We start from the raw sequence: 25,712 nt of genomic DNA on the forward strand, positions 1-25,712 counted from the left end.
GCGCCCAGACGGGTCCCGAACGAGCTACGACGACAAGGCGGGCCCCCAAAGTGCTCTGCACTTAATTAGCCGTCGTCGCTCGCGGAACAAAAGCCGAGAGAGCTATGAAACGTATGATCTTTCAGTTAAAACAAAATCTAATGCAGCCTTTAGTGTCCCTTTAGGTGTACGCGTCGAAGAATGCGTAGTTGCAGGCGGGTTAGACATTGGTCTCGAACAACAAAGTGTGGAAGAGGTGCTCTGATGTTCTATACTCGGTGGCAACTTAAGAACGGCACCGGAAGTTGCCGCTGTGCCTTATCACCGTAGCCGGATGTTTCTCCGCGCGGGGTAAGTGGGCGTTACTGGGAATATTTTGAACATGGCGTGAGCCGTTCCCGTGATTTTTTGGACTTATTATGCTTATAAACGACTCCAGTGACGACAAGCAAACTGCGTGAGACAAGGCAGACGATATCACGCATTCATAGCAAACCCCTTTCAAAACGCGCGCGCACTGACGTCACGGGTCCGGTGCTTTGGCGGAGGGATACACTACAGAGGTGGTGCCGTTCTTGTGTTGCAACCGAGTATAGTCGTCATCGTCATCGTCGTCGTCGTCATCGTAGTCATCGTCGTCATAATCCGTCAAAGCAGAAAGCCCAAAATATACATGTTCTCATGGTGAAGCTTTATTTATTGTCTGTAGAGGAGAGTAGTGTTGCAGTTCTTGGCGTAGTTTGGCGTTCGCATGGTCAATGCAGACAGCCTAAAGTATTAACGTTCGTTCACTCTGACCACCTCGAACGCAGTCTGCTTCTTGCTCCGAGGCACAGAGGGATAACAGAAACGAGTGTGAGGAGTGGGATTGTATGTGGAAAGTTTGCAGAGTTCGTGGATTTTACATGGGTAACATCCGCTTCGCAAAGATTACGAGACACGGTGCGTCACCACACGCGGAAGGCTTTGCTTCAGTTTCGAATTTGTTGAAATATTTTGCCTTTCTGTACAAGCACAGCCAAAAGGTGAATATGGGTGAACCCCAGAAAACACCGCGCCTACGCATTGGTACCAGATTTGTGTATGTACATGCCACAGCCAGCGACAAAAGCAAATACATTTTAGGACAAACGGCTAGCTAGCAGGATGCGGAAGTCGGAAACGGCATTTCAGCCACAACTTACGCATGCATTTTTTACACTGCCCTCCATGCGCCAGCACATCCTTTAAGAAATGGCATACAGTGTTGGGGCTTGATGAACGGTATAGCCTTGAAGCCACCATTTCGACGTAGCTTTAAAAGGGCATTTTCTTCTTGGCTTCCAATCTGTGCGACAACATTAAAAGCCAGTGACCGCAAGCTTTCAGGGAGACGGCGCCCATAGAATAAACTGAGGCCACGGCTCTCTCCGGCTCTTTGTGTCCTTGCGTTCAGTCTTTGCGGAAAAATTCAGACGAAAACAGCTAAGAGCAATGCAACCTTAAATAGTTTAATGCTTAGCAAACAAGGCATCCTTGGTCGTCAAACAGAACCAAAATGGGATACGACACGAGTAGTGTTTCCGTGGTTTGGATGAAACTTGTTGTTGGTTTAATGTTTTCTCGCTGCTTCCTTTTCTATCGTTCCTGTAGGTGCACTGCTGGAACGAAGCCAACGGCTGCCTTGTCGTCCTCCCAGCTTCGCAGATCGCGGAGCATGTTCGCCAGGATTGCCAGTACCACGTGACCCGCTGCCCCACATGCTCGGTGGCGGTAGTGGCCCGTGACGTGTGTGCACATCTGAAATCTCGATGTACAGCGCTGGTACTTGATGAGAGGCCTGAACCACAACAGAGGGCTAATGTCAACGAAAGGACATATTTGGAATTGTTTGAGAGGAAGGTTGAACAAAGAGTACGTGAACTGGATGCCAAGCTCGCTCAACTGTCACTGAAGAGTGACTCTGTGAGTGACAAGCTTATTGAAATTTGCCACAACGATAACCATTTGAAGGAAGCACTAACAGAGCAGTTTGGGACAGCCTCAATTGGAACACTAGATCGTTTGGATCGGAACGAAGCGGAGATAAAAGCATTAGCAGCGCAGGGAAAAACGATCGAACAGCGAGTAGGCTAACTAGATGCTAAGATTGCTCAAATAGCTGTGGAGACTGGCTCTCTGAGTGAGAAACTCATTGAAATGCGGAATAGCATTATTCATGTGAAGGAAGCATTAACAGAACAGTTTGGATCAGGCCTAGATCACAAATTAGCTGAAATGAAAGTCTTTTATGCTGAAAAAATTGAATCTTTGAGAACTAGCGTAACCTCAGCAGTGGCACCGGTTGCAAGTGATCCAAAAACGCATCAGAGGGTTATTACGGGTTATGCGGAGCTCAAAGAAAACGCAATGAAAGATGGTCTGTGTGTTAGCTGGAGCGACAAAGTGTACCTACGGCGTCACCTGATCTCCTGGGGACTGGGGTTCAGAAAAGAGGGTAAAATCGTGAATGCATTTCTGCACCTTCAGTTGCACGAGGGTAGAGAGGACGACTTTATTAACTGGCCATTTACGAAAACATTGATGCTCAGCATCATTCACCCCGAGACGCGACAAGAACTCCATCGTGAAGGCCAGGCAGTTTTGCGTGAGGCTACCAGGAAGTATTTGTGTAGACCAGTAGGTCGCAGCAATGAGCCGGCAGGCTTTGCTTCTACCAGGTTTAACTCAAGTGTTCTCGAACGTGATGGTTACGTTAAGAATGATCAGCTCTTGCTAAGGGTCGAGGTGCTCCTGTGATTGATTTGAAACAGCAACACTTCCTTATAAGAATATGGGGGCACAGAACAACTGGCGCATACAAGATAAGTTCACAAATATTTGCACGTTTTATACAACCTTGTTTAAGCCCTCGTTTGCATCGGTATTACTGTACAAAACCAGAGTGAATAATATTGTGTGTTAGAACAAAAACACCCTGCGATTAACAGTAGACATACTTCGGATATATTTCCTCAAAATAAACTTCCTTCCAACGATCTGCTCTCTCCGGTGTGATTTCTCTTTTCTAAAACGAGAGGAAAGATTAGCAATCAGAACTACGAGAAAATAGAAAAGTGAAAGTGGTAGGTCCACATAAGTATGTGTAGAAAAAAACTGAAATTTCGGGGGGTTTTAATTGACGAAGGGAGGTCCGACAGGAGGCACCCACAAGAGGTTCTTGTTGTGGCCTTGTTTTAAAAACAGTTATTTTTGATGGCCTATTTGAGCGATGAAATTCTGGTCTATCTGTTACTGTATTTATCACCTAAATCCTCGCAAACTAAAAAACTAGTACGCGTTAAATTTTATTCGAGCAATTGTCTATAACTAAAGAGCATTGTTTGCATAGGTGGAATTTTGATAGGGAAGATTTCTTACGTATTCGCACGCTACGTGGTGTGTGCGAGCGACGAGGGGCCGGAGAGCCACATAAGCAATTTTATGAAACGTGATAAGCCATCAAAAACTTCTGCGCAAAACTGCTAGATTCGCCATGCCGGCACTGGAGCGGAACCGCGGAATATATTGACCGGTGTTAACTTCGGCGGACGGTGGTTGACATTACGCTTTAACGGTTCGTACGCTGCTTGGCGTAGCGAGCCGCGGTATTTCCGTTGACCATTTCACTGGTACGCCCCTTTCACGGCTCCTGCCTGTCTTCACGCAGAACCTATACCGGGATTAATCGGCGTCAGAAGGCGTTGTACATACCGTATTTGCTCGCATAATGAACGCACTCGCGTAATGATCGCACCCCTGAAGTTTGTAGTCAAATTTAGTTTTTTTTTTATTTCTCGCGCAATGAACGCATCGCGAACTTGCCGCAGCAGTATGTCCTATGTGTGCGAAGCCTAGCTGATGATAATCGTGCTTACCTCTGTTTCCTTAGCTTTCAAAACAGCCATGGCTACGTTATTGCCGCAGCGTTGCAGATATTAGCGATATCGACAAGCATGCGTTCAATATTGATGAGGAAGAATCTCTCACTAAATGCACATAATGTACTCACAAGACAAAGAAAAAATGCGCTCAGCTTGCTGCGTCGGCCCCGATGTCTGTTTTGATGTCCCACAGTGGGACGGCGGCAGCCAAGGAGGTTATACAACCTCCTTGGCGGCAGCCACTTATTGGTCACCCCTTTGTCACCTCGCAGCAAAATCTTTCCGGCGCGTTCCGTAATTCATGAAAACACTGCATTTAGCGTCACTTTGCAAAACGGCTGGTGTTCGTGTGCGGAGTTTTCATTATGTTTTTATTTATTATTTTCTTATGTTCGTGAGACCTATCGTACAACTTTTGACCCGCAACTTGCTTGCCTTTCTGTGCTCAGCAGATTTTTGCGAAAAATTAACCCCGCGTAATAAACGCACCCCTAAATTTGCATCAATTTTTTGGAAAAAAAAGTGCGATCATTACGCAAGTAGATACGGTATGTTATCCGATGGGCTATGCAAATAAACTGCACAGCAAGTTCAGATTTATAGGGCGTACGGCGGGTATCAATGTTCGTGAAGTCCGGTGAAGGTATCAATCACACTTAATGGGTTAATTACGTGCTTTGGGAGAAATTCTTGATTGCATGTGTTTACGGACATGTCGGGGAAATGCGGAGCATACTATCGTTGATACAGAAGCATATTAGTTTGAAGAGCGTGGTACGCATGTTTTCTGCATGTTTTCCTGGGCCAAAGGAATACGGCACAGATGCTTCTCAGGTAATTGCGGTCCTGTAAGGGCTGCTGCGTGTACATGCTGCTGCCGGTACTTACAATCAGAATTTACGCTTATATAGAAAATAACCTATTCACGTTTCCACCCCAATTAATCGTTTTATGCCAAGAAGCTGCAATCCGTACATATTGTCTTAAAAGAAGTGGATGTGTTTAGCGAAACAAATATGCCGTGAATGCGAGCCATGTCACCATTGCTGTGCTCTCCAAGTGCTAGATGAAGCACCAAGATTCAACGCGGGTATTGCAGGCTTGTTGTGTGTGATGTACGGGCAAAGTCAAAGGTATGCGGGTAAATTCAAGGGGGGCAAATGGGGAACGAAAATGTTTCAAGGCGGCATGCAACCTCTGTAATCATGTTTTATTTGCGTCCTGGCGTAAGTGAACGTGGCCTCTATTTTATTATTCCGAGGTAATGGGAGGAGAGGAGTTAGGGTGATGTATTTTAAAGTTTGCATAACGCAAGTTCAATTCTCGCTTTCATTTTTCCGTTGGAATTTTGTAGTACACATGTTAGGGGGTGATACGCAAAGTTTCAACTTTGCAGTATTGTAAGGTTGTTGGAGCCGTTTCTACATTTTGTAGATGCTTTCGCTCTAGCCGAACATATTTTTGCGAATTTCCCAATTTAAGCGAGTGCACTTGGAATTTTTTTCGTTTGGCATCTTTATTAATGATCCGCATTTGCATTGTTATATCCAATTAATGCCTTTAGTTGTGAAATTATATCTGTTTGTGGCGATACATGGTGTTACACGATTTGTGCTTTCTCAGGATTTTTCTCGTCTTTCTCTTCGTTTCTGTTCTAGTTAAAATATTTTTGTCTTATTCTTTTGGGGGCAGCGTACTAGATGAAAACTGTCGGTAGGCTTCATTACTGCGAAACGCATTGGTTGGAATTCGTGTTTAGGCCCCGTGTATGTGGTCTTACATCATAATATGGCAGCCTTAGGGTGGTTCATTCAACAGCATTTTGGTGTGCGGCGAAAGCGAGACACGTCAAGCGTTACACATGGACCGAAGGCTTTGCTCGTCGATTGCACGTAGAAATGCTTATGCATAAACAATTAGCCACCGCCGTGCTCCTGAAAGTGCAACCGCACACGGAAATGAACGTGCCCACAGCGGTTAAATTCAAGGTATTTTCACGTCTATGCTCGACGTCCACATACCAGTGCTCGCGCACAAATTTGGGGCCAGCAAAAGACGCCTTATTGGGGCGGTCAATCCCTCACATGCCCAAAGAAATGGCCGGGGAAGAATCTTGGAACGGGGGTAAGGAGTATAAAACAGCGTTTAGGGCAGTAGGGATCCTTTGCTGGCGTGAGCCTCATCGAGTTGAGTATCGCAACACTGCACAGGTGAGCCATAAAGGAATGACATTTCCCTGCCGTGCGTTCTATGCCAGAGAAAAGAAGCTGCAATTAGAGAGTTATCGCGCGGCTTGAGTCTAAAATATTGTTTCATAGGCTTATCAGAGGACTTCGTCACTAGCCTTGCGTCGATGTGCTCGCGAATCCACCGTAAGAGAATATCCGCTCAAATAGCGTGCGAACCCCCAAATATCGACTCCTGAAGACTTAAAGGGACACTGAAGTGAATTTGTCAAACTCCCAGTTTTTCGTGCACTGCACAGACTGGCTCAGATTACCACACTTTTCATCGTTATCCGGTTGATAAGTCGGTAAATATTTTATAAAGTGGGAAAGAAGAAAAACTACTATCCGCGGTATGTGGCGGCCGCACCAACTAAAGGCTGTGACGACAGGAGGAGATGCACCTTGATTGGACGATGTCCAAAGGCTTGCATTCAAACAAGTTTCTGTTTCGGTTCTGTAAAACAACATGCTTGACATCCGACGGCATCGTTGGATGGGCATTCTCAATATCTCAGTATTTGCCGTACCGCGCTTCTGCCATGTTGTCGGCTGTAAAATGTCTAAGATAAGCCTCCCACGACGGCTTGGAATCGTAGCAATCACTAGCCGAGGACTACGCAGTGGAGGAACGCCCTCCGCGCCACCGCAGACGCTCAAATGCCATGCGCTTTACCCGCATTTTCAGAGCTTGCCTCACTCATGCCTGTATCGTAAAAAGCGTGTTCGCACTAGGTCAAGTGTCTGCTGATTCTGGCCTGTGCCCACTGCCCGCAAGTAGTCGGTGCTTGTGGCAACAGCACGCCAACGGGAACTCGCTAGCGCGTCAGTGTCAGTCTGCACGCGTTCTGCGAACTCGCTCGTGGAGTAGTGAAGGTTGTGGCCCAAAAATGGTGAACTCTCTTTAGAAAACGTCGGCCGTAAACGAAAAAATAAACTATAAGAAAAAGCATGTACCCTCTGGGATTCCAACTTGCGACTTGAAAAAAAAATAATCCTAGCGCTTCAGACCACTGGGACACGAGCCAGCGCTGCCGAGGCTGGATACATAAGGTATATAATGTAAAACTATTTTACACTTTTATTTAGTTTTAGCATTTCAAGTACCTTAGCTGACTATCTGTTGTATAGTGCTCGTGCAAAAGGCGCCCCCCAAACTTCCACAATGTCTCACGTCTAGCAATTGCATTTCTTAGACGGAAAAGCGTTCGCAGATGTGTGGTGCTGCTGCTGACAGCTGTGCTTGTTCACCCAGCCCAAAAAAAGTGCTTCCTGTTCCCTAGTTTTATGCAGGGGCGTTATGCAGGAAACGTACAGGATTGGCAGCAGCAAGGCGGTTGTGCCTAGCCTACCGAGCGTTATTGATCAACATCACGCGAGAGATGACGCCCCGAACGCTGGCCAGAGTGTTCTCGAAGGTTGAGTGGTGCCGGCGCGCTCGAAGATTTCATAGCTAGGCGACGCCTGTCCAATGTGCCGAATGTTTTCGTTTTGCTCAACAATGTTGACCAATATAAATAATAAACATTGACACCAGATTAGAAATGTAGAAATACTTTGCCTATATAAACGCCTCTTTCGAGAATGCTTTTACCTTCTGGCTGGGCGGCTGAATAGCGGAACAGACAGACAGACACACAGGCAGGTCAAAATTTCGGCGTTTAAAGGCCAAGTGCACTCAAATTTTCTTTTATATGCTGTTTATGCTCTGTTTATGCTGTTTATAAGCTGTTTATGCTCTCAAAATCCTCACGGTGAAGTTCTGAGCCCGACACCGCCCCCCCAGCGCAATAACAACAAGCGTTCAAAGTCGCTCGAGCAGACGACGTTTGCACCTGGCGGAGAGTCGCCGAAACAAGCTTCGAGGGGCCTGTGACGAAAGAGACGGACCTGTCCCGTGTAACTCATGCTTCTCCGGAGAATGTCAAAACGCACTGCCATGCGCACGGACGCGTCCGCTGGGGCCTTCTCTGCTTCGCTGCCGCGCTGTACCGCCGTCCGTATCCCATGAATTAACACTAACCGCATAGGTAGCAACACTGACATTTTTTTTTTCAATGCAATAAAAGAGATTTTAATTAAGGCCCACAGTTGAGCTCATTAGTGCTGACCTGAAACCATATTACCAGCGATGAAAGACAGGGACAAAGAAAGAAGCTGACAGTACGAGTAGAAGCCAACAAACTATACGCGCACTTACGGTGCTTGATAAGTTAGCAACACTTTCTTTACTTGAGAGAGAGAGAGAGAGAGAGAGAGAAGGCTCTTTATTGGAAAAGCAGAGAGGTTTGCCGGCATTTACAGACGCCTACATACTTCTCTGCTGTGGGTTGGGGATGGGGGAAGAAAAGGCCCAGAGCAGAGCTCGGCAGGAAAGAAAAAGAAAAAAAAAACTGTCGTGTACTTGGCGCGGTAGCGGACTTTTGTTCTGAGCTTGGGCCACATAATTTACAATTTTGAAATCAGGCCAACTTCATCCAAATAAGGGAATAAACTCCGTAGAGCTTGGCGCTGCTTTGACGGATGAATCCATGGTCCTAAAATAATTCTGAGTAATTGCATGGTCCCTGTTTTAGACGTTCCATGCTTTCAAGAAAGTGGGATCTAGGTTCCATGTAGGCCGCACATTCTAATAAAATGTGTTCAATTGTTTCGACACAACCACAATTGTCGCAGTGCGGATTTGGCGTCGCTCCAAGGCGAAATAGGTAGCTATTTGTGTAGGCACAGTTCAGGTGTAGACGATGGTACAACGTTTCCAGGTTACGAGGAAGCTGTGTCGGGAGTCCCGACTTTAATTCTGGGTCAATAGTGTGCAAAAAGCATCGAGTATTTTCTAAGTTGCTCCATAAACGGCTTCTTTCAGTCACCGCAAAGTGGTGAGCCATGGCAGAAGCTTCTGTTTTTGTGAAATACACCTTGGGGTATTTTCGGTAAAGCAGGCCCTTACGGGCCGCTTCATCGGCTTTTTGGTTACCTTGATGCCGCTGTGTCCAGGTACCCACTGCGATTTAATGTTGTGTCCGGTAGACCAGGCAAGATGGTGAATGTATGGTATATCACAGGCTGCGATTTTGTGGGGGGAAAATCTTCTTCTCCTACATAGAATTTGCAGAGCTGCCTTGGAGGCCGTGAAGATACTCCATTGGTGCGGCTAATGGCGCAGGATGTAAACGATTGCCTCCTTCAGAGCGTAGAGCTCAGCCGCTGTCGAAGATGTTCGTCGCTCCAGACGAAATGAAAGCATTTCACCAGTTTGTGGTATGTATAGACCTGAAGAAGAGGTATGCATGGTTGATGAACCATCGGTGAATATGAATGTTCTTGCTGAATGCGCTCTATACATGTAGTCTAAAACGATGTGGAGGATTTCTGACTGAGGCATAGTCTTCTTGGGGCCAATTCCTGGGATACCACATTCAATTTGTAGGGGAGCAACGTTCCACGGAGGGAAATGCGGCGGAATTATTGGTCAGGGCTGGGTTGGAACAGACAGTGGTATGCTATGAATGGTCTGGGCGAATCCGGAGCTGCTGCACTTGGAGGGGACACGACTTAAGAAATGACTTCTTGCGTGTAAACGATGCCTCAAGTGCACTCGAATGGTCTCGCCTCTGCCACGGTTCCAACGCTCGAAGATCCCTTCGGAAGTCCAAGACACGTGCGTAGGTTTTTGTTTCTGGCTGCCTCAATGCTTTTCTTGCTTGTCTCAGATATTTTATGCAGGATAGGGAGGCTGTAACGCCGCACTCCATCCACATAGCTCTTGTGCAGCTTGACCATTGAATGGCAATCACTGCCCCATCGAGGACCCGCAAGACATTTAAAGACCTGAGCGGCCGAATAAATGCAGCTCCGTATCCGTTTGGCTTCGGGTGACCAGGCCAAGTTGCGGTCTATTAAAAGTCCTAGAAATTTTTTAACTCGTGCATACGAAAGTATGCGCCCGCCCAGTATCAATGGATAGCGATCTATATTTTTACATGTGAACGCCATGACCACGCTCTTATCTGGAGTAAGTTGAAGGCAGCGGGCTGCGAGCTAGTTAGAAATGTTGTACAGGGCTCTCTGTAATCACTGCTGTGTACATCGTCGGGAACGAGAAGCACACCACACACAGATATAATCTGCGGACAGCGTGATCTTAACTCCACGCGGAAGGATTCTTTTGAATGAAATGAGGGTCAGATTGAACAGGTCCGGACTTAGTACGGCACCTTGTGGTACACCTTTTTCCACGGCGTAATGCGAAGTTGAGCTTTCCGGAGTGGTCATGAAAAGGTGTCGACCATCAAGGTAGCCCGCTATCCATGCGTATAACTTGCCCCCAAAGCCATGATCTTCAAGAGCGGCAAGAATTGCTGTGGGTAGGACTGAATCAAACGCGGCCTTTATGTCCAGGAAAATTGCGGTTGGTATGCATCCAGAACTAAGTAATTCTTCCAGTGAGGACACTAGAACAATGATATTGTCTATCGCTGATCTGTTCTGACGAAAACCATTCATTTCCTGGGGATAAGCCCTTCTGTTCTCGAGAAACCATGCCATCTTGGTATGTATCATCTTTTCCAATAGCTTTCCGATACAGCAAGGCGATAGGTCGGAACGATGGATAACTGGTTGGCGTTTTCCCAGGTTTTAACAGCGGCACAGTTTTTGCAAGCTTCCACTCGGCGGGAACTTTACTTTTTTGGCCATGTTGAATTGTAGAATTCCAGTAGACGGAGTTTAGAGGACCGAGATAGATGCGCTATGGCTTAGTAGCTGACGCCGTCATGGCCTGGTGTGGAGCGCTTGTTCGCATCAAAGATAGCCGAAGAAAGCTCTTCTATAGTGAATAGAAGATCAAGGGCTGGCTCTAACACTTTCGCGGTAACGGAGGAAGAGGCACATACGACTCGTTGCGGAGGCATTGTTGATGATTAAAGAAATTTATAATACTCTTCGGCCACTTCTTACAAAGTTGCGCGCTCGTGCAGGGAGAGGGCAATGAACGGGTGCAGCTGCTGGGTGCATTTTCGCATTCCATTCACAATTCGCCATATGCGTGTCAGAGGCTGTCTGACGTTCAGCGTAGCGCAGAAGCTCTTCGAACGTTGCTGGCGCAGCTTGTTCAGGTGCCGTCTGACATGCCTTTGCGCTCGCCGAGAAGCTCGCAGGTCCTTCATGGTTTTGGGACGCAACGCCTTCCTCTCCGCCCGCCTTCGTATGGCGTATAACCTCTGGTACTCTGCATCCTTTTCTGGTATGTCCTGGCGATGGGTTACGCAGCGCGTGGTGTCCCGCAAACAAGATGCAATCGAATCAACGAGTTCGTCATCTCCAGTCACAGCTGTCACACGTCTACTTGAAGCACTCGTAAATGCATCCCAGTTCGTACATTTCACTTTCATAGAGCGAGAGGTCTCCGAGACGTCGAGGGCGGTTATCAAAATGGGGTAATGGTCACTTCCCCTCATTTCCACGTCAGTGGTCCATGTAAATCGTCGAGACAATGGTGCGGAGACGAATGATAGATCGATGCAGCTGGTGACGGTGGGGGACTTGAGGTATGTGATGCTTCCATCATTGAGTGGTTCAATACCGTAATTAATTAACAAGTCAGCAAGCTTCTGCCCTCTTGCGCTCGTGTGCGTGCTCCCCCACATTACATTGTGTGCATTGAAATCCCCACAAATAATGTAGGGAGCGGACGTAATTTTTATGAGATTATCCAGCCGAGACACGTCGAAGGCAGCACCTGGCTCGAGGTAGGCGGATATTAAAGTGAAGCGTTGACGGCCGATTACACTAGCCCCACATACATACTCATTTGTGTCGTGTGGCGTGACGTCAACTTCAACAAAGGGCATGTCATCACGAAAAGCGACAAATAGCCTGCTTGGCCCATTAAATCGCCTCGAGTGCAATAGTTGATGACCGTTCATACGAAATTCCTCACCCGCACGAGACTCTGAGATGACAACGAAAGGAAAGCGGTAGGTGGTAATAAGGTAACGAAAGTCTGCAAGCTTAGACCGCAAGCCACGAGCATTCCACTGAAAAATTGTTGACTTCCTGTAATTGGTTTGAAGTGACTCCCAAGTGCCTGCAGCTTGCGTTGTTATAGCGTGCTTCCAGACGAACGGCGCTGCTCTGAGATGGAGGCCTTCACCAACTGCTCCAATGGAAACACAGCTTCGACTTCGGGGAGGCTTCCGGAAGATGGAAGTGAACGGACGATAGCCTTGACAGCAGCGAACTGCATTGGTATTAGAACCTGCTCGAGGTCAGTAGTGGGAGGGCTGACTGTCGTCATGTTTCGATGGTCGTTCCATGTCCGCAGGGTCCTGGAGGAGCTGGCATGTTCAGAGTGAGTCGTGGACTTTTATTGTATGTCTTCTGATGACAGCGACTTGGCGTTCTTCTGAACAGACATTCCGTATGACTTGTTAGGTGTCGACTTGAATTGCGACGACTGTTCTGCTCGAAGAGGGGTGCCTGACTTGTTAGGTGCCGTCTTGGTGTGCGATGACTGACCTGTTTGAAGTGAGTTCGTTGACGTAAACACCATTTCCGGGTTTGGGGGTGGGTCATGTCGTCCTGGGCGTTTACCTTGCACATGGTCTATGGCTCGAGCGAGGGTAGCAGCTTTTTTCTTTGGACACGATCCGTATGATGCCGGATGCGATCCATTACAATTTGCACACCGTGGATGGGACCTTGATGTGCAGTCCTTGTGAGAATGCGGCCCAGCACACACTTTGCAACGCACAGGACCATTGCAGTGCTTGTCAACGTGTCCGTGTCGCTGGCACTTGAAGCACTGCGTAGCTACACCCATATTTTCATCTATGGGGTAGCTACAAAACCCAAGGTATACCCGCTTAGGCAACGGGAGTCACTCGCGAACTCCAGAATCACTGTGCCACGTCGCGTCTCTTTGACTGTACCATTTTCATCGGGGACGTAGGACACCTGTCGCCTGGCAGATATGATGCCTTGGTCCTGCAGATACACGAGTAGTTTATTGCCGGTGTACTCTCGGGGCACACCGTGAATCTTGCCAAACGTCGCTGAGTAAGAGCGCGGAACCGAAACTCGGACGGCCATACCAGCGACTTCCGTGACTTGTAATAGCCTATTGGCCACAGAAAGTGTTGGTACCGTGATGACGAGGCTTCCATCCTTGTTTAGGCGATGTGTAAGTACTTTTTCTTGAGCCGACGTGACGACTGCTGCGGCTAAAAGGTTCGGATTCACCCTCCAAAGGGAGCTTCCTGGTTGCGTTGGCTGGAACGTCACCGGTATTCCTACCGGTGGCGCTTTTTTATACTTGACCACTGTAAATGCAGCTTCATCCATTGCCTCGACTTCTTCGGCCACCGTAGCAGCGTCCTCTTGCCCCTCGCCGACAGCCCGCTTCTTCTGGGGAGGTTGGTCTTGTGAAGGTCCAGAATCAGTGTCTCTGGGTAGTGATTTCGGGACGTGTTGGTGACTATGCACTGACGTCATTTTTACGCCGAGGCCTTCCCTAATGGCACCATGGAGCAAAGGCGATGACAGGCACCCACTGGACAGCGGGGCCCGCTCACGAGGTTGAAGGATCCGTTTGACGTGCGGCACTGGCCTTGCAGGCGTCTTCAGGCGATTAAAAAGCGGCAGCACGTAGCAATATGGTGCACTGTGCGGTTGAAGTATGAGTGCGAGCTGCCAGATATGCTTTCTTACTGTCGTGCATTAAGCCATGATGATGCGCAGTCAAGTGAATACACCAAAAGAAATGTATTCCACAGCTTTTTTCTGTGCGCGCCTCACATTGCTGCCAAAATACCCATCTTTGTCGTTAACCAACCCGTTATTGTGGAATAGTGCAGTGCTTTGAATGAAGGTACTTGAAGGCCACGTTGACACTTAAACGTGTCCGGTAGTGTATGGGTCAACGGGCCACAATGGGTCAATTCGTACCGCGCCCCGCAAGCATGACATGCACCGTCTCCGTGGGTATTTAACAAAAACTACCTACAGCCATCGTCCTCATCGAAGCCTATTTCGGCCGAATATAGTACGTGGCCCTCTAGAATTCACAACTGACATATCTGGAGTTTTCAGATGCCATTTTGGGCTGCAAATTTCTAAGTTTATGATTGTGGTTGGCAACTTCTTGTCACTCCTCGCTTTATACGGCCTGTCTAAAGCATATCCTTTGGTTCATACAGAGTGGGGCAACTTCACCAATGCCTTCCTTGGCCATATTATTATTCCAATTTCAATTTCTCTTTGGGCATACGTCTAGGTTTTTTCAATGTGCTTGGTGATTGCATCAATTACGTCGAAGATGCTTTGTATATTTTGCCTGATCTAGCCCAAAACGTATTAAGAGCATCGATGGCAGATTAAAATTTCGTTAATGTTGGCCATTTTATGTGTTTTGTGCCTTATTAAAATATTCTTTCCCCAAATGACTGGGTTCATAATTGTATTTGAACCTCTGTTGCTTTTCGTTTCCTCAATTTCTTCCACCGTCAGTAGCGTGTGAGTCACGTGAGTGCAAGGAAAGTTCCCATCCATCGCGAAGGCCGCCAAGCGCCGCTACGATACTGACGTCATCGCCACGGCCATAGCTTCATCTTGCGAAGCTGAGCTTTCTATGCATCACCTGTGCCGTAGATCGTAACACAAAAACGCACTGCAGGAAAGTCAGCTTTGCACATTGGGTTTCCATAAAGGGCTCATGACGACGATGCTGATGATGATGAAATGCGAAGTGCTCCAGAAAAAAAAATGGCTGCGGCTTAGCTCCGCTAACCTTGGATATGCACAGCAAAAGCTTGGCTTAGTCTGGTTGATTCTTGGTTTCGCTTGGTTAACCTTTGATTTAGCTGTGTTGCCGACCACGTCTCAAAGCCGTTCGGTTCCGTGCGACGCTCAGAGAAAAAGGCCGGGCGATCGCGGCGTTCATTTATGGCGAACGCACTGTTCCTCTTCTCCGGGCGCGAGACGAGTCACGTTGCCCGAAACGACCCAGCGCCGCATGCATTGGAGTCTGCGGGGGTGCTCGGCTGCCTCGGCCGCAGCGGCGGTGGCGACCGCTGTCGGCGCCCGCAGGCGCCAGCAGCGGGCCCGGTGAATCACGTGATGCGCTTCGAGGGGTGTTTCGCTGGGGGTGTACCTCCGATCAAAAGGTCATTTACGCATCCCTCACAAAATCGCTGGACGAAAGTAGTAAAGCTTTCCTTTAAAAAACCCTTCCCGCAGTCCGAACCGAAGCTGGGACTCGCCTCGTGAAGCCGAAGTCTATCCGATTGCGCCGTGTGCACACGGTCGAAGCAGTTTTGATATTGGAATTGCACGGAATTGCACGGGAGAAAGCTTCGCATTTGCCATCTTCCTCTGAAGAAAGGGGCTTTGACTTTGTGTTTATTCGTTGGCATAGAAAAAGGACGGCTTGCTAGTTTCAACGTTTCGCTGGTGATGTTAGGGTAAATATGTTAAGAAGTGTGATTAACGAGCTATTAGAAAGCAGTGTTGCGTGTCTAGTCTCTGACGCGTCTCAATTGAAGCGGGAACGAGGGGTCGGAGGTGAGGTAGGCTGGGATGCGAGTCTGAGGGAAATATAAAAATCCCGGGCCAATTCCCCTAACCTGAAATCTTTGGCGAAGCATGCAGTGTATAAGGGTATTCAAATATAATAAGTCTCGCTCTTGCCACTCGACGAGCGCTGATTGGTCGCCGGAGAAGCGCAGGTGGGAGGAGCAATCGCACGGTTGCTGAGGTGGTGGCGCCCTCTCTTGCGGTGAACCGGATTTAAGCAATTAAAAGAGAGACAGCCTGGCAGTAAGTTGTATTTGTGCCACGCGCCGAAGCATGATAAAAACTATGCTTTACAAGAGAAAACCTGGCATTTGAAATCAATTTAGACACGGAATTTAACAAATTTTTATTAAAGGGGCACTGACACAAAATTTTGAAGGCGAGATAACTTCGGAGATAGATTGGTGGGAACACATATACATCATCTGCAAAATATCAGCGGCGAATACAGCCTAGAACATATTTAAAATCAATTTTAAAGTGTGCGAAACGCAACCGAGCAGCCACCAGAGGACCACGCGCAATCGATATCCCGAGGATATTGTGTAAATAAACAACGTCACGAGTTTGTGTTCGCCGCTTCCGCGCTGCCGTCGTTTTTCGCCGGCTCGCTCGGCTCGCCGCTCCAATCGGAGGGCCGGAGGGCGGAGCTTCTGCTCTCGAGAACGAACGACCCGATCGTTGGCGGCGGAGGCGCCGTGATTTCGTCAGCTCATCGGGCAGCTGGCCGCGACCAAAGTTCTACAGCGATTCCAGGCACTCTGTTTCTATTACTGTTTATTACCATTGGATGCGAAAACGCGCCGGAGGCACGAAAAGCCCACTGAGCAAGCCGCACGGTCGCTGTGCAGGCGGCGGCCACGGCCGCGAAGTGGCCCAGGCCGGCGCAGGTGGCTCGAGTGATAGCTTGTTACCGCTGTACGAAATTGTCCCCAAGTCCCGACCATGGTGGCTTACATGAGAAAGGAGTTAATGATGCGATGGCGGGTTGCATTAAAAATTGTCATCTGCACCGCTTACGAGAGCGGCACTCGAAAATCCGCCGCAGTGCTAAGCCGAACACATCTGTAGGCGGACCTGTAGGCAGACCGGCCGGCTGCTCCCAGCGCGCGTCTTGTCACCCACCGTCTCGAGCGTCGCGCGTCGTTCTTTAACCGCGGTAGCATTTGCACTCGCAGCGCCTGCGTCACATCCACGGTCGCTTTTTAATTAAGCGCCTCACGAGATCAGTACGTGGGGCGGTGGGGGCATTCGCAGAAACTTCCGTCGATGCGGATTCGACAGTGCTACGGCGGCTCTGCTCTGTGATATCCCTCTGTCGGTCACGTGGTCAGCTTTGTTAACACAAAACCTACAAAATCCATCGTTTCGCGGCACTCGCTGAAACCGAAACTGTTACTGGCCGCATTGAAAATGCCTCTAATTAAAGGGACACTGAAGTGATATGTAAACATTGCGGGATTACTAGCGCAAATTGTAGTCCGGAGTCCCCAGGCCATGTTTCGACCACTCTAGGCGCGTTTACGCGATTTTATTTAGTAGAAAAACTCATTCGAAAACGCTGTCCTCCTCTCTTTACGCTCGCCCATTTTCTGTGGCGTTTTCGTGTGACGTCAGGAGGGGATGAGCTGGCAATTGGCTGCGCCACGGCTGCGCTACTGCACGGCTCCCCGGCCGACAGAGTCAGTCGGCCCAGCGTTTCGTCCGCCGGCCGCCGGCGGGTCGTCGCAATCAAGGAGGTTAAAAAAAAATTGCTTGGTCGCAATTCGTTCGCTTAGTTGAAACGAAGCCAGGACACGTTTGTGAATGGAAGAATGTGCCTTTCTTTACTTGGTTTGTTTGTACACTGTATCTAGCTCCAAGTCAAGGTCGCTTCACACAAGCGCTGCACATGCGACGCTTCGCTGACTGGTACGCCAGTAGGAAAATATAAGGCCTCTTGAAGGCGGGAGAAGAGTCAGCAAAGTCAATATATGTACTAAGCAAATAAAATCAACTGATATTTTTACCGTACAGCGTAAAACTAGGGCGCGGGAAGCACTTTTTTGCGCTGGGCGAACAAGCACAGCGGTCAGCAGCACGACTACGCATCTGCGAACGCTTTTCCGTCTACGAAATGCAATTGCTAGACGTGAGCTACTGTGGAAACTCGGGCGACGCTTACTGCACGATCGCAGTACAACAAATAGTCACCTAAGCGGCTTGAAATGCCAAAACTAAATAAAAGTGTAAACCGGTTGTACAATATATACCCTATATTAGCAAGGCTTTCGCGTCCCGCTTGCACATTTTCTCCCTGATATTGTGGCGTCTTCGCTGTCTGTGGACGCAGCCCGAAGCCCGCGAGGTTTCCTCAAAGAAGTGGTTGACACAATTCGCTTCTTACAGGCTCGGTTTAGCCTTGAGTACATATTTACTGCTACGCGCGAGTCTATTTCTGATGCCCTGGTTTCTGGGCTTTTTCCCACACCTTTATATCGTGTTCTATACCTACAGTGTCCGTACCAGGATGTCCTCAATAGAGTGTGTAAAATGTGTGTTCCGCCAGGCGTTAAAACATTTTTCTTTAAATTACACACTGGCACGCTCCCTGTTAAAACTTGGATGAAAGATCGGGGTCTGTTTATAGCTTGGTCGACAGACTGTCGGCTCTGTACTCGACCAGAGACAATTGATCACTGCTTTGTAGACTGCAGAGATGCTGTCTTTTTCTGGGACATTCTACAGCGAACGCTCAAAAAAGACATGGATATTACGCCTTTCTCTATCCGATTTTTGCCATTCGACTATCCTGGTGAGCCACCTTATGACATGTTCGTGTTAATTGGTTTGTACAGTCTGTGGCGATGCCGCTTATGTGATAGGCATGCTGAGCCTCCAAGATCAACTAAGTCTCATTTCCGAGAAACTGTGGCATTTGTACATAGTGTGTATAGTTCGCTTGACCAACCACCCGACTGGTTCCCTCTTTTGAACGCTTGTGTGTGTTTGCCTGAATTTTGATGTATATTTGCTTCTCATAACTTCAGGGTATTCTTTTGTTTGCTTGTATTCCTCCTACTGCAACGTCTGAGCGTATTTTCCCATGTAATAAAGAAAAAAAAAAGAAAAAAAACTCCGTAGCCTAGCAGTCTGGGGCGCTAGGAATTCACCGTAAATGTTTTGCGAGTCACGAGTTCGAATCCCCGCGGGTACGTGCTTTTTTTTTTTTGTAAGTTAACTTTTTTGTTTTCCGCCGATGTTTTCTATATTGAGTTCACCTTTTTTGGGGCCGCAACGTTCATGGCTACACGAACTAGTTCACAAAACGCGCGCAGGCTGGCACTGGCGCGCTAGCGAGTTCTCGTTGGCGTGCTGTTGCCATAAGCACCGACTGCTTGCAGGCAGTGGGCACAGGCCAGAATGAACAGACCCTTGGCCTGGTGCGAGCACGCTTTTTACGATACAGGCATGAGGGAGGCAAGCTCCAAATATGGGGGAAAAGCGCATGACATTTGGGCGTCTGCGGGTACGCGGAGGGCGTTCATGCACTGCGTAGGTCTCGGCTAGTGAATGCTACGACTACAAGCCGTCCTGGGAGGCTTATCTTGTGCATTTTACAGCCGACAACATGGCAGAAGCGCGGTACGATGATTACTGAGATATTGAGAATGCCCATCCAACAAAGCCATTGGTTATGTTTTACAGAACCGAAACCGAAACCGAAACTTGTGTGATTGCTAACCTTGGGCATCGTCCAATCACGGCGCCCCTCCTCTCAACGTCACAGCCTTAGTTGGTGCGGCCGCCGCAAACCGCGCATGGTAGTTTTTCTTCTTTCGCGCTTTGTAAAATAATTACCGATGTGTCAACCGGATAAACGATGAAAAGTGTGCTAATTTGAGCCAGTCTACGCAGTGCAAGTAAAAACGGGAGCTTGACAAATTCACTTCAGTGTTCCTTTAAACAACCGTCGCACGCTGAAGCAAATGAGGTTTCCACAGGTTATAAGTAGGTCACTAGCTACTTATCGCAACAAAAAAAAACAAGATGCAAAATTTTTGTGTCAGTGCCCCTTTAATAGTGCAATAAAATCGCGATTATTCCGGTGTTTGAAATTAGTTTAAATCATGGGAGTTTGTTCTGAATAGGTTTTACCCATTATACACTTGTTTTTTGACCATCGTTTAACTTGATTTACGCGACATGAGACGACGACAGGAGACGCCAACCACCCGAGCCACTGAGGTGCTGCGCCCCTAAAAACTCATCCGCTTACCAGCCGATCCCAACTTCTTAACACGGTTTCATGAAGCCTATATTAAGCGGCTCCTTTCGCCTCTCCACTTTCTGCACACATGCTCGAAGACAAACTATCACGTGTTCGCGCTAAGGTAACCGTGCCGTGTTCCCTATCTCTGTAATTCTTGTGAGCTCGTAAAGTATTTTCTTGTTTTGGAAAACGGTGGTTGGCCACTGCAGTCGTTCCTTAACGCATTACTCGCAATAGCTAGTAAGTCACTTTCCCGTAAAGAAAATGAGCTACACATTTTCCGTATTCTTGTTATCCATTAATGAGCGCTAATATTTAGTTACTTTTTGAGACAAAATTGGCTCCAATCGACGGCGCTGTGAAAGTGCTTGGAAAGCAAACCTCCATGCAAACGACGCCCACAACAATTGCCCATGCGACGTCACTTGAATTCACACACGTGGGCCTACAAAGAGCGAAACCAGAGATTCTGCCAGCCGTTACCTGAGAATCGCGGTGGTGGCGTCCCGACCGCAGCAGCGTCGGCCACGGCAGGGCTCGAGCGGCGGGGCCGTGTGTCGGCAGAAATAAAACGGAGAGGAGCGTCTTCCGAAGGGTGAGGAAGCAGCGCGGCACGCGCGGCTCCTGCCTCATCTCTCTCACTGCCTCCCCCTCACTCTTGTTTCATGTCTCACCCCCGAAATGCGCCCTCCTCCTCCTCAGCCGCTGAATCAAAATCAGCGTCTGTCCCCTGTCTCCACGTGTGTGCGTAGCTTCTCTTCGCGACCAGGTTCGATCCCTGGCGGTGCCAGTTTTTTATTTTTCCAGGTTGGCGCACTTTGGCTATCGTTGCCCTTGCACCATAAAACAAACAGATACATATTTAGCTGCAGGTTGGGAGTTTCATGTCGCGCACAGCACGACTAAACCTTTGGATAGTAGAGGTTCAAAATTTTGCTTTAAAACGTGTGCAACTCAGCTGACACAACCTTGTCTTGAACCAGGCATGGCCTATGGCTATTGCGGTTTAAATTGCAATGGCCAGGCGAGTGTCCGATATTCTGCCCAAACACATGAGTACACTGAGGGGAACGAAAACACAAAACTTATTTTCTGTCGTCAGATTTATGGCAACTAGATAAAATTCGGTTTCACTGAATCTTTTGCTGTTGTGCCTTCTGCCATTGATACGGAGAGAGAGAGAGTAAACGTGTTTATTGCGAAAAAAATGGGGAGGAGTCCTGCGTCCAAGACCTCTAGAGCTCTCCCAGCCTCAACAGCCCTCAACACCAGCAGGCGCTGACCATTGAAGTCGGAGCTGGTCAGAGCTCTTCCCTAAAGCTCGTAAGAAAGCGAGGGATCGTGCAAATGTAGTGGGGCGTGGGTGCAGCCCCATAACATATGAAAGAACGTCCCGGGGGCCTCGCAGAAGCGGCGTGGCGGGACATATACGATGGGGTTCAAAATTTACGGAGACGTTTTCGTATTGACACAAAGTTACGACCACATTAAATGCCCCTCCCGCCCCCTCCTCTGGCTGATGCCTGAAATTTAGTATTTTGTGACATTCTCAAAGTTCTCTCTGTTGAACTGGTTATCTCGCATGGAACTCCTGCACTTTGGAAACAGATAAACACGAGGCTGTGTCGAATGCATACACCACGCGCACTTCCTTAGAACGTACGTATGTCCGTTCAACAGCCCCGGAGGTGTCTTTGCAGGGAGTCTAGAAAACAGCGCATATGTTGACTTTCACAGGCAGCTACTTCGAGATTTCTACGGAAGTGTATGGATTTCTGCAACAGCATCAGAACCCGTTGATTTCCATTCTGAGTAACGATAAACGTACTTAGTTACGTTCGAGGCGAGTAATAGGTAAAAATAGTTGGTTACTTCTTGGAGAGACGTGTACTTACTTGTCTGGCAGAACATCACCCGTCTTCCGTGTTCGGAGAAAGGGTGGCGGATTATTCGAACGGCTCCTATTTTTTGTGGGCCGAAGAATTTTAAAAGCATGCGCTCAATTCAAGCGAACCGATGCTCTTTTCTTATCGCCCTTTCAGGAGGCGACGAAACAAATCGTCCTATAGCCATGCTGATGACGGGAAGCATCACGACTGCACCTGGCTATCGACCGGGTGTTTGAACGCGCCGATCCCTTTAGAGGACTCCCGCAAGCACTGGACTTTTCATGCCATAGCTCTACCCCCTCTGCCAGTTTTTCTCTTCAGGTCCTTGCCTTCATCCCTTGATAACTTCATGACGAATGATGGACGAATTTATAAGGAATCAATTTTGTAGTTTTTTGTTGTTTTTATTCATCGCCTGCATGCGCGAAATAAAGATTCTTTTGGTGAGACTTGCTGTTCCTTCTCCACTCCAGCAAATGTGCCGCACGGTAGCGGGTGAGCTTCGAAGGAATGTACACGAATGAACAAACCTAGCGACCTACGAAGTTACACGAATGACCCTCCCTGATATGTATGGTCTGCTTCAAAAATTACGTGGGCACACGCTTCTGACGTTTCGCTACCGGATGAAAACAGCTGTGCATTGCACGGAAGAGCACAGTTCTGCAACAGCGCATACCACGACGACAGTTTGCGAGTCGTCGGCTCGTATTAAGTGTGCGACATTGTAATGTGACATTAGTTTAGTTGGCCCTACCAGTCCACTTACACAAAGCAGACCGACCGGACATTGTGTTGCATGGCTTGTGGTACATGAGCCTGCTTTGCAGAGAAGCCACCATTGACGCCATTGACAGCTTTGGGGCGCCTTCCGTTAGAAAGTATTTGCAAATACGGCTTGACACAGAGGCTTTTGCATTGCCACTTTCACAGACGAGTTTCGAACCGAAGAAAGAGGTTTCGCGAGGATTAAAGCCTGGGCCAAAATATCCCCCCTTCAAAGAAATAGTTACGCGAGAGTCACCAGGTTAAAATGCAGAGAGAGAGGCGTGGCCCATTACTGCCTGCTTTAACGACAATATACCCTATTCCTCTTCGCTTCCTTCTTCCTCCTCCTCCCCTTCCTCCCTGAGAAGTTAGAGTGCGCGCTAAACAGCTACCTGCTTGAGGGCCACGATACTCCGTTGTCTCGGGCACGGACGGCGCCCGTGTTTCAGGGGAACCTGGCCAAGGTTCTCTACCCAGAGGGCGTGGGGGAAAGGGAATAAACTTGGTTGGCGGTTGTGTGGGTTGGGCTCCCAGTTCTGGACTCCGCATTGCCAGGCCAGGGATCAGGCGGAGTTGGTCTTATCAGAGCTGGTCAGGGCTGCCTCCCAGAGCTCGCGAGGAGAAACGGCTCCAGCCACCACCTCGTTTGCCCAAGAAAGTTTCCTCCTCCAACACCCCCCCCCCCCCCCGGCCTAAACTAAACAATATAATCTAGTGTATTGAATGTCTAACCGAGAATTATAACATTGATGGAATAACCAAATTTTTCAGTGCGTATTCAAACTTCCGATTATGCTATCAGCGACGTATTTACCTATCCGCGAGGTAAAAAGCAGGCTGCCGAACGTGAGTCCCAAAAAAGGCAATTTCACTTCAAAGCCGCCACGAACTTGTTTCACACGAGTGGCGGTGTAATTTTGTGCGAGTGCCTCGGCCAAGACGAAGACTGCAGCCTGTTCCAACAACCAATACTAAGGTGCCTTTTTCTGTACAGGTTCTGCTTGACGGAAGCGGTAAGCACGACACTTACGTGTCTCACAACGAAGCACTTCACCTCAATTCCCACATCAGACAATTCCGGACAGTGGCTATTTGTTTCTGCAGAACTATGCCAATTGATATGGCTTACGTTGTTGCCCGAAAAAGACAGAGCTGACCCAATTACAAAACTTCCGCCGCGACTCGGGCCGCTACACTCACTATACTGCTCAATTTATGTCCATCATATACTCACAGGAGTGAAAAAAACATCGGCCTTTTCTGTTAAAAAAAACGAGCCTTGCTTCACCCTATCCTGACATCCAGACATGCATGCGTCTCGTAGGAACACTACGAAATGCGGGTTATCAGATGAGGGTTACGACATAACCAGCGTGAGAGATCCGGGTTAATATCCATCCTCCATAGCCTATAATTCTTCAGAGAGTGAAAAACTGTCGTCGCTATGCCTGCATTTCTTACAGAATTCCCCAATTGCTATTCGCACAGAGCATGCGCGAGTGTCTCCATTGCCGGGAAGTGTGGGCAGTTGGGTGAACTAGCGACGAAACCGGCGTCTATCAAATTGGGCTGTCATCGCTCCTTTCTTTCTTGCCTGCTTAGGCGCAAAACAGGTACAGCCTGAGCGACGACCGATCGGCATGTCAGCGCCTTATCACGGTGTTCACCGGCAAAATAGGCGAGGGTACGCGCACGCGCATGGAACTATCTGTTGTGGGAGCGTCGTCTGCTCCGCTGTTCTTCTCGGCAACACACCCGCTGTTTTTCTTATCTTGCAAGGCCGTTTCGCTATCACCACAGGTAGCTAAGCAGCGTGGGGCAAAGTCGTTCAGATGCAGTGACAGGTGGTGTACCATTCTCAAGGAAACAGCGTAGCAGACAACACTGGTACAGCAGATGGCCCTAGGCGCGTGCGCGTACTCTCGCCTATTTCGCTGCTGAACACCGTGATAAGGCGCTGACATGCCGGTCGGTCGTCATTCCCGCTATATTATTAAACATTTGGGAGGCTGTACTTAACAAAAGCACTAAACTGACACATCAGTGATTTTCCTACCGACGCGTTTACATAAAACAATTTTTAAAGAGAAACTAACCAATAAGAGAAGATAAGATAGGAAGATAAGATTATCGAGAACTAATAAACCGCCTGAGTGCGATGCACATCCCGTAGATATGCAACACTTTCGATGGAATTCTCGCGCACAGGTCGCGCAGTCACATCAGCATGACTCACAGCCATACTTGTTCTCCATATACTATGGAGGCCTAGAACCATGGTCATGTCGTATGGGACCCCCATAATTCAGCACTGGCAGAAAGCGGATGCCGTGGGGCCTGTCTGGTAGTTCTTGTTTCAGTGGTCGTTGTCGGATATCCCAATGAAACATAAGGTTCCTGCAATCAATGAATACATCATCAATGATTTCTATGTTTACATTGGGGGCTAGCATTTCCTTTGGGTTCGTAGCACGGGCGTTGGCATCGGACTTTGGCACTTTGGATTTTGTACTTTAGGAGGGTGGATCGGGGACATCCATTTAGTTCAGTTTGCATGAAAGAAGCTGCGCTTTTTAAATATCTGTGTCTTAAGAAAGGGGCAGACCTAGTAAAAGCCAAGGTAAAGGTAGGGCACAGCGAACATTACGTGCACCGCTGTTTCTACAGTCTTCGCATCTCAATTGCGAAGGTGGTCGAATTTTTCCAGCTCGGCTTTTGCTCTTCTCGAGTTGAATTTCCCGCTCCCGCTTCTTTTCCTCTCGTTGGAGTCTGTTTCGCTCGAGCTGGAGCTCGTGGTCTCACTTTTGGTGCTCTTGTTCCTGTTCTCGTCGCCTTCCTTCCAGCTGAAGCTTTTCCCAATCCACTTCAATTTCTCTGTCCCGTAATTGTCGCTGGCGCTCAGCCACTGCAGCCTGACGCTTAGCGGTGTCCCGCTCACTGATCAGCTCAATGTATTCTGAGAACTCGTAATCGGCAGTGCACCCCCCCCCCCCTCGCGAGCATTTATCAGGTTCGGCTTTCTCAGCACATCCCAAACACACATGCGCAACTCTTTTGCAAGCTCTCAGAACTGCGATTACAGGATCCAAGCCTTCACAGATTTTGGGAAAGCAGTTATCTCAGT

At 48.4% G+C, this 25,712-nt stretch overlaps 1 protein-coding gene across 2 annotated transcripts in view; it reads left to right on the forward strand.

Moving 5' to 3' along the window:
• LOC144173115 (uncharacterized) overlaps positions 1 to 2,995 on the forward strand; it is a 56,681-nt gene extending 53,686 nt beyond the window's left edge. Inside the window, exon 2 of one of the 2 annotated variants that reach the window (XR_013323159.1) lies at positions 1,612 to 1,974. Coding sequence is in view for 1 of the 2 variants with exons in the window: in XM_077701629.1 (XP_077557755.1) it covers positions 1,612 to 2,094 (483 nt within the window). In the remaining variant the exon portion in view is untranslated. Of the gene's footprint in view, positions 1 to 1,611 lie in introns of both variants that reach the window. The other variant, XM_077701629.1, reaches the window with a different exon arrangement.
• The last annotated feature ends 22,717 nt before the right edge of the window (positions 2,996 to 25,712 follow it).

This window comes from Haemaphysalis longicornis, unplaced genomic scaffold, assembly GCF_048455015.1.
Source record: "Haemaphysalis longicornis isolate Haplotype H1 unplaced genomic scaffold, Haemaphysalis longicornis Haplotype H1 scaffold_29, whole genome shotgun sequence".
NCBI lineage: Eukaryota > Metazoa > Arthropoda > Arachnida > Ixodida > Ixodidae > Haemaphysalis > Haemaphysalis longicornis.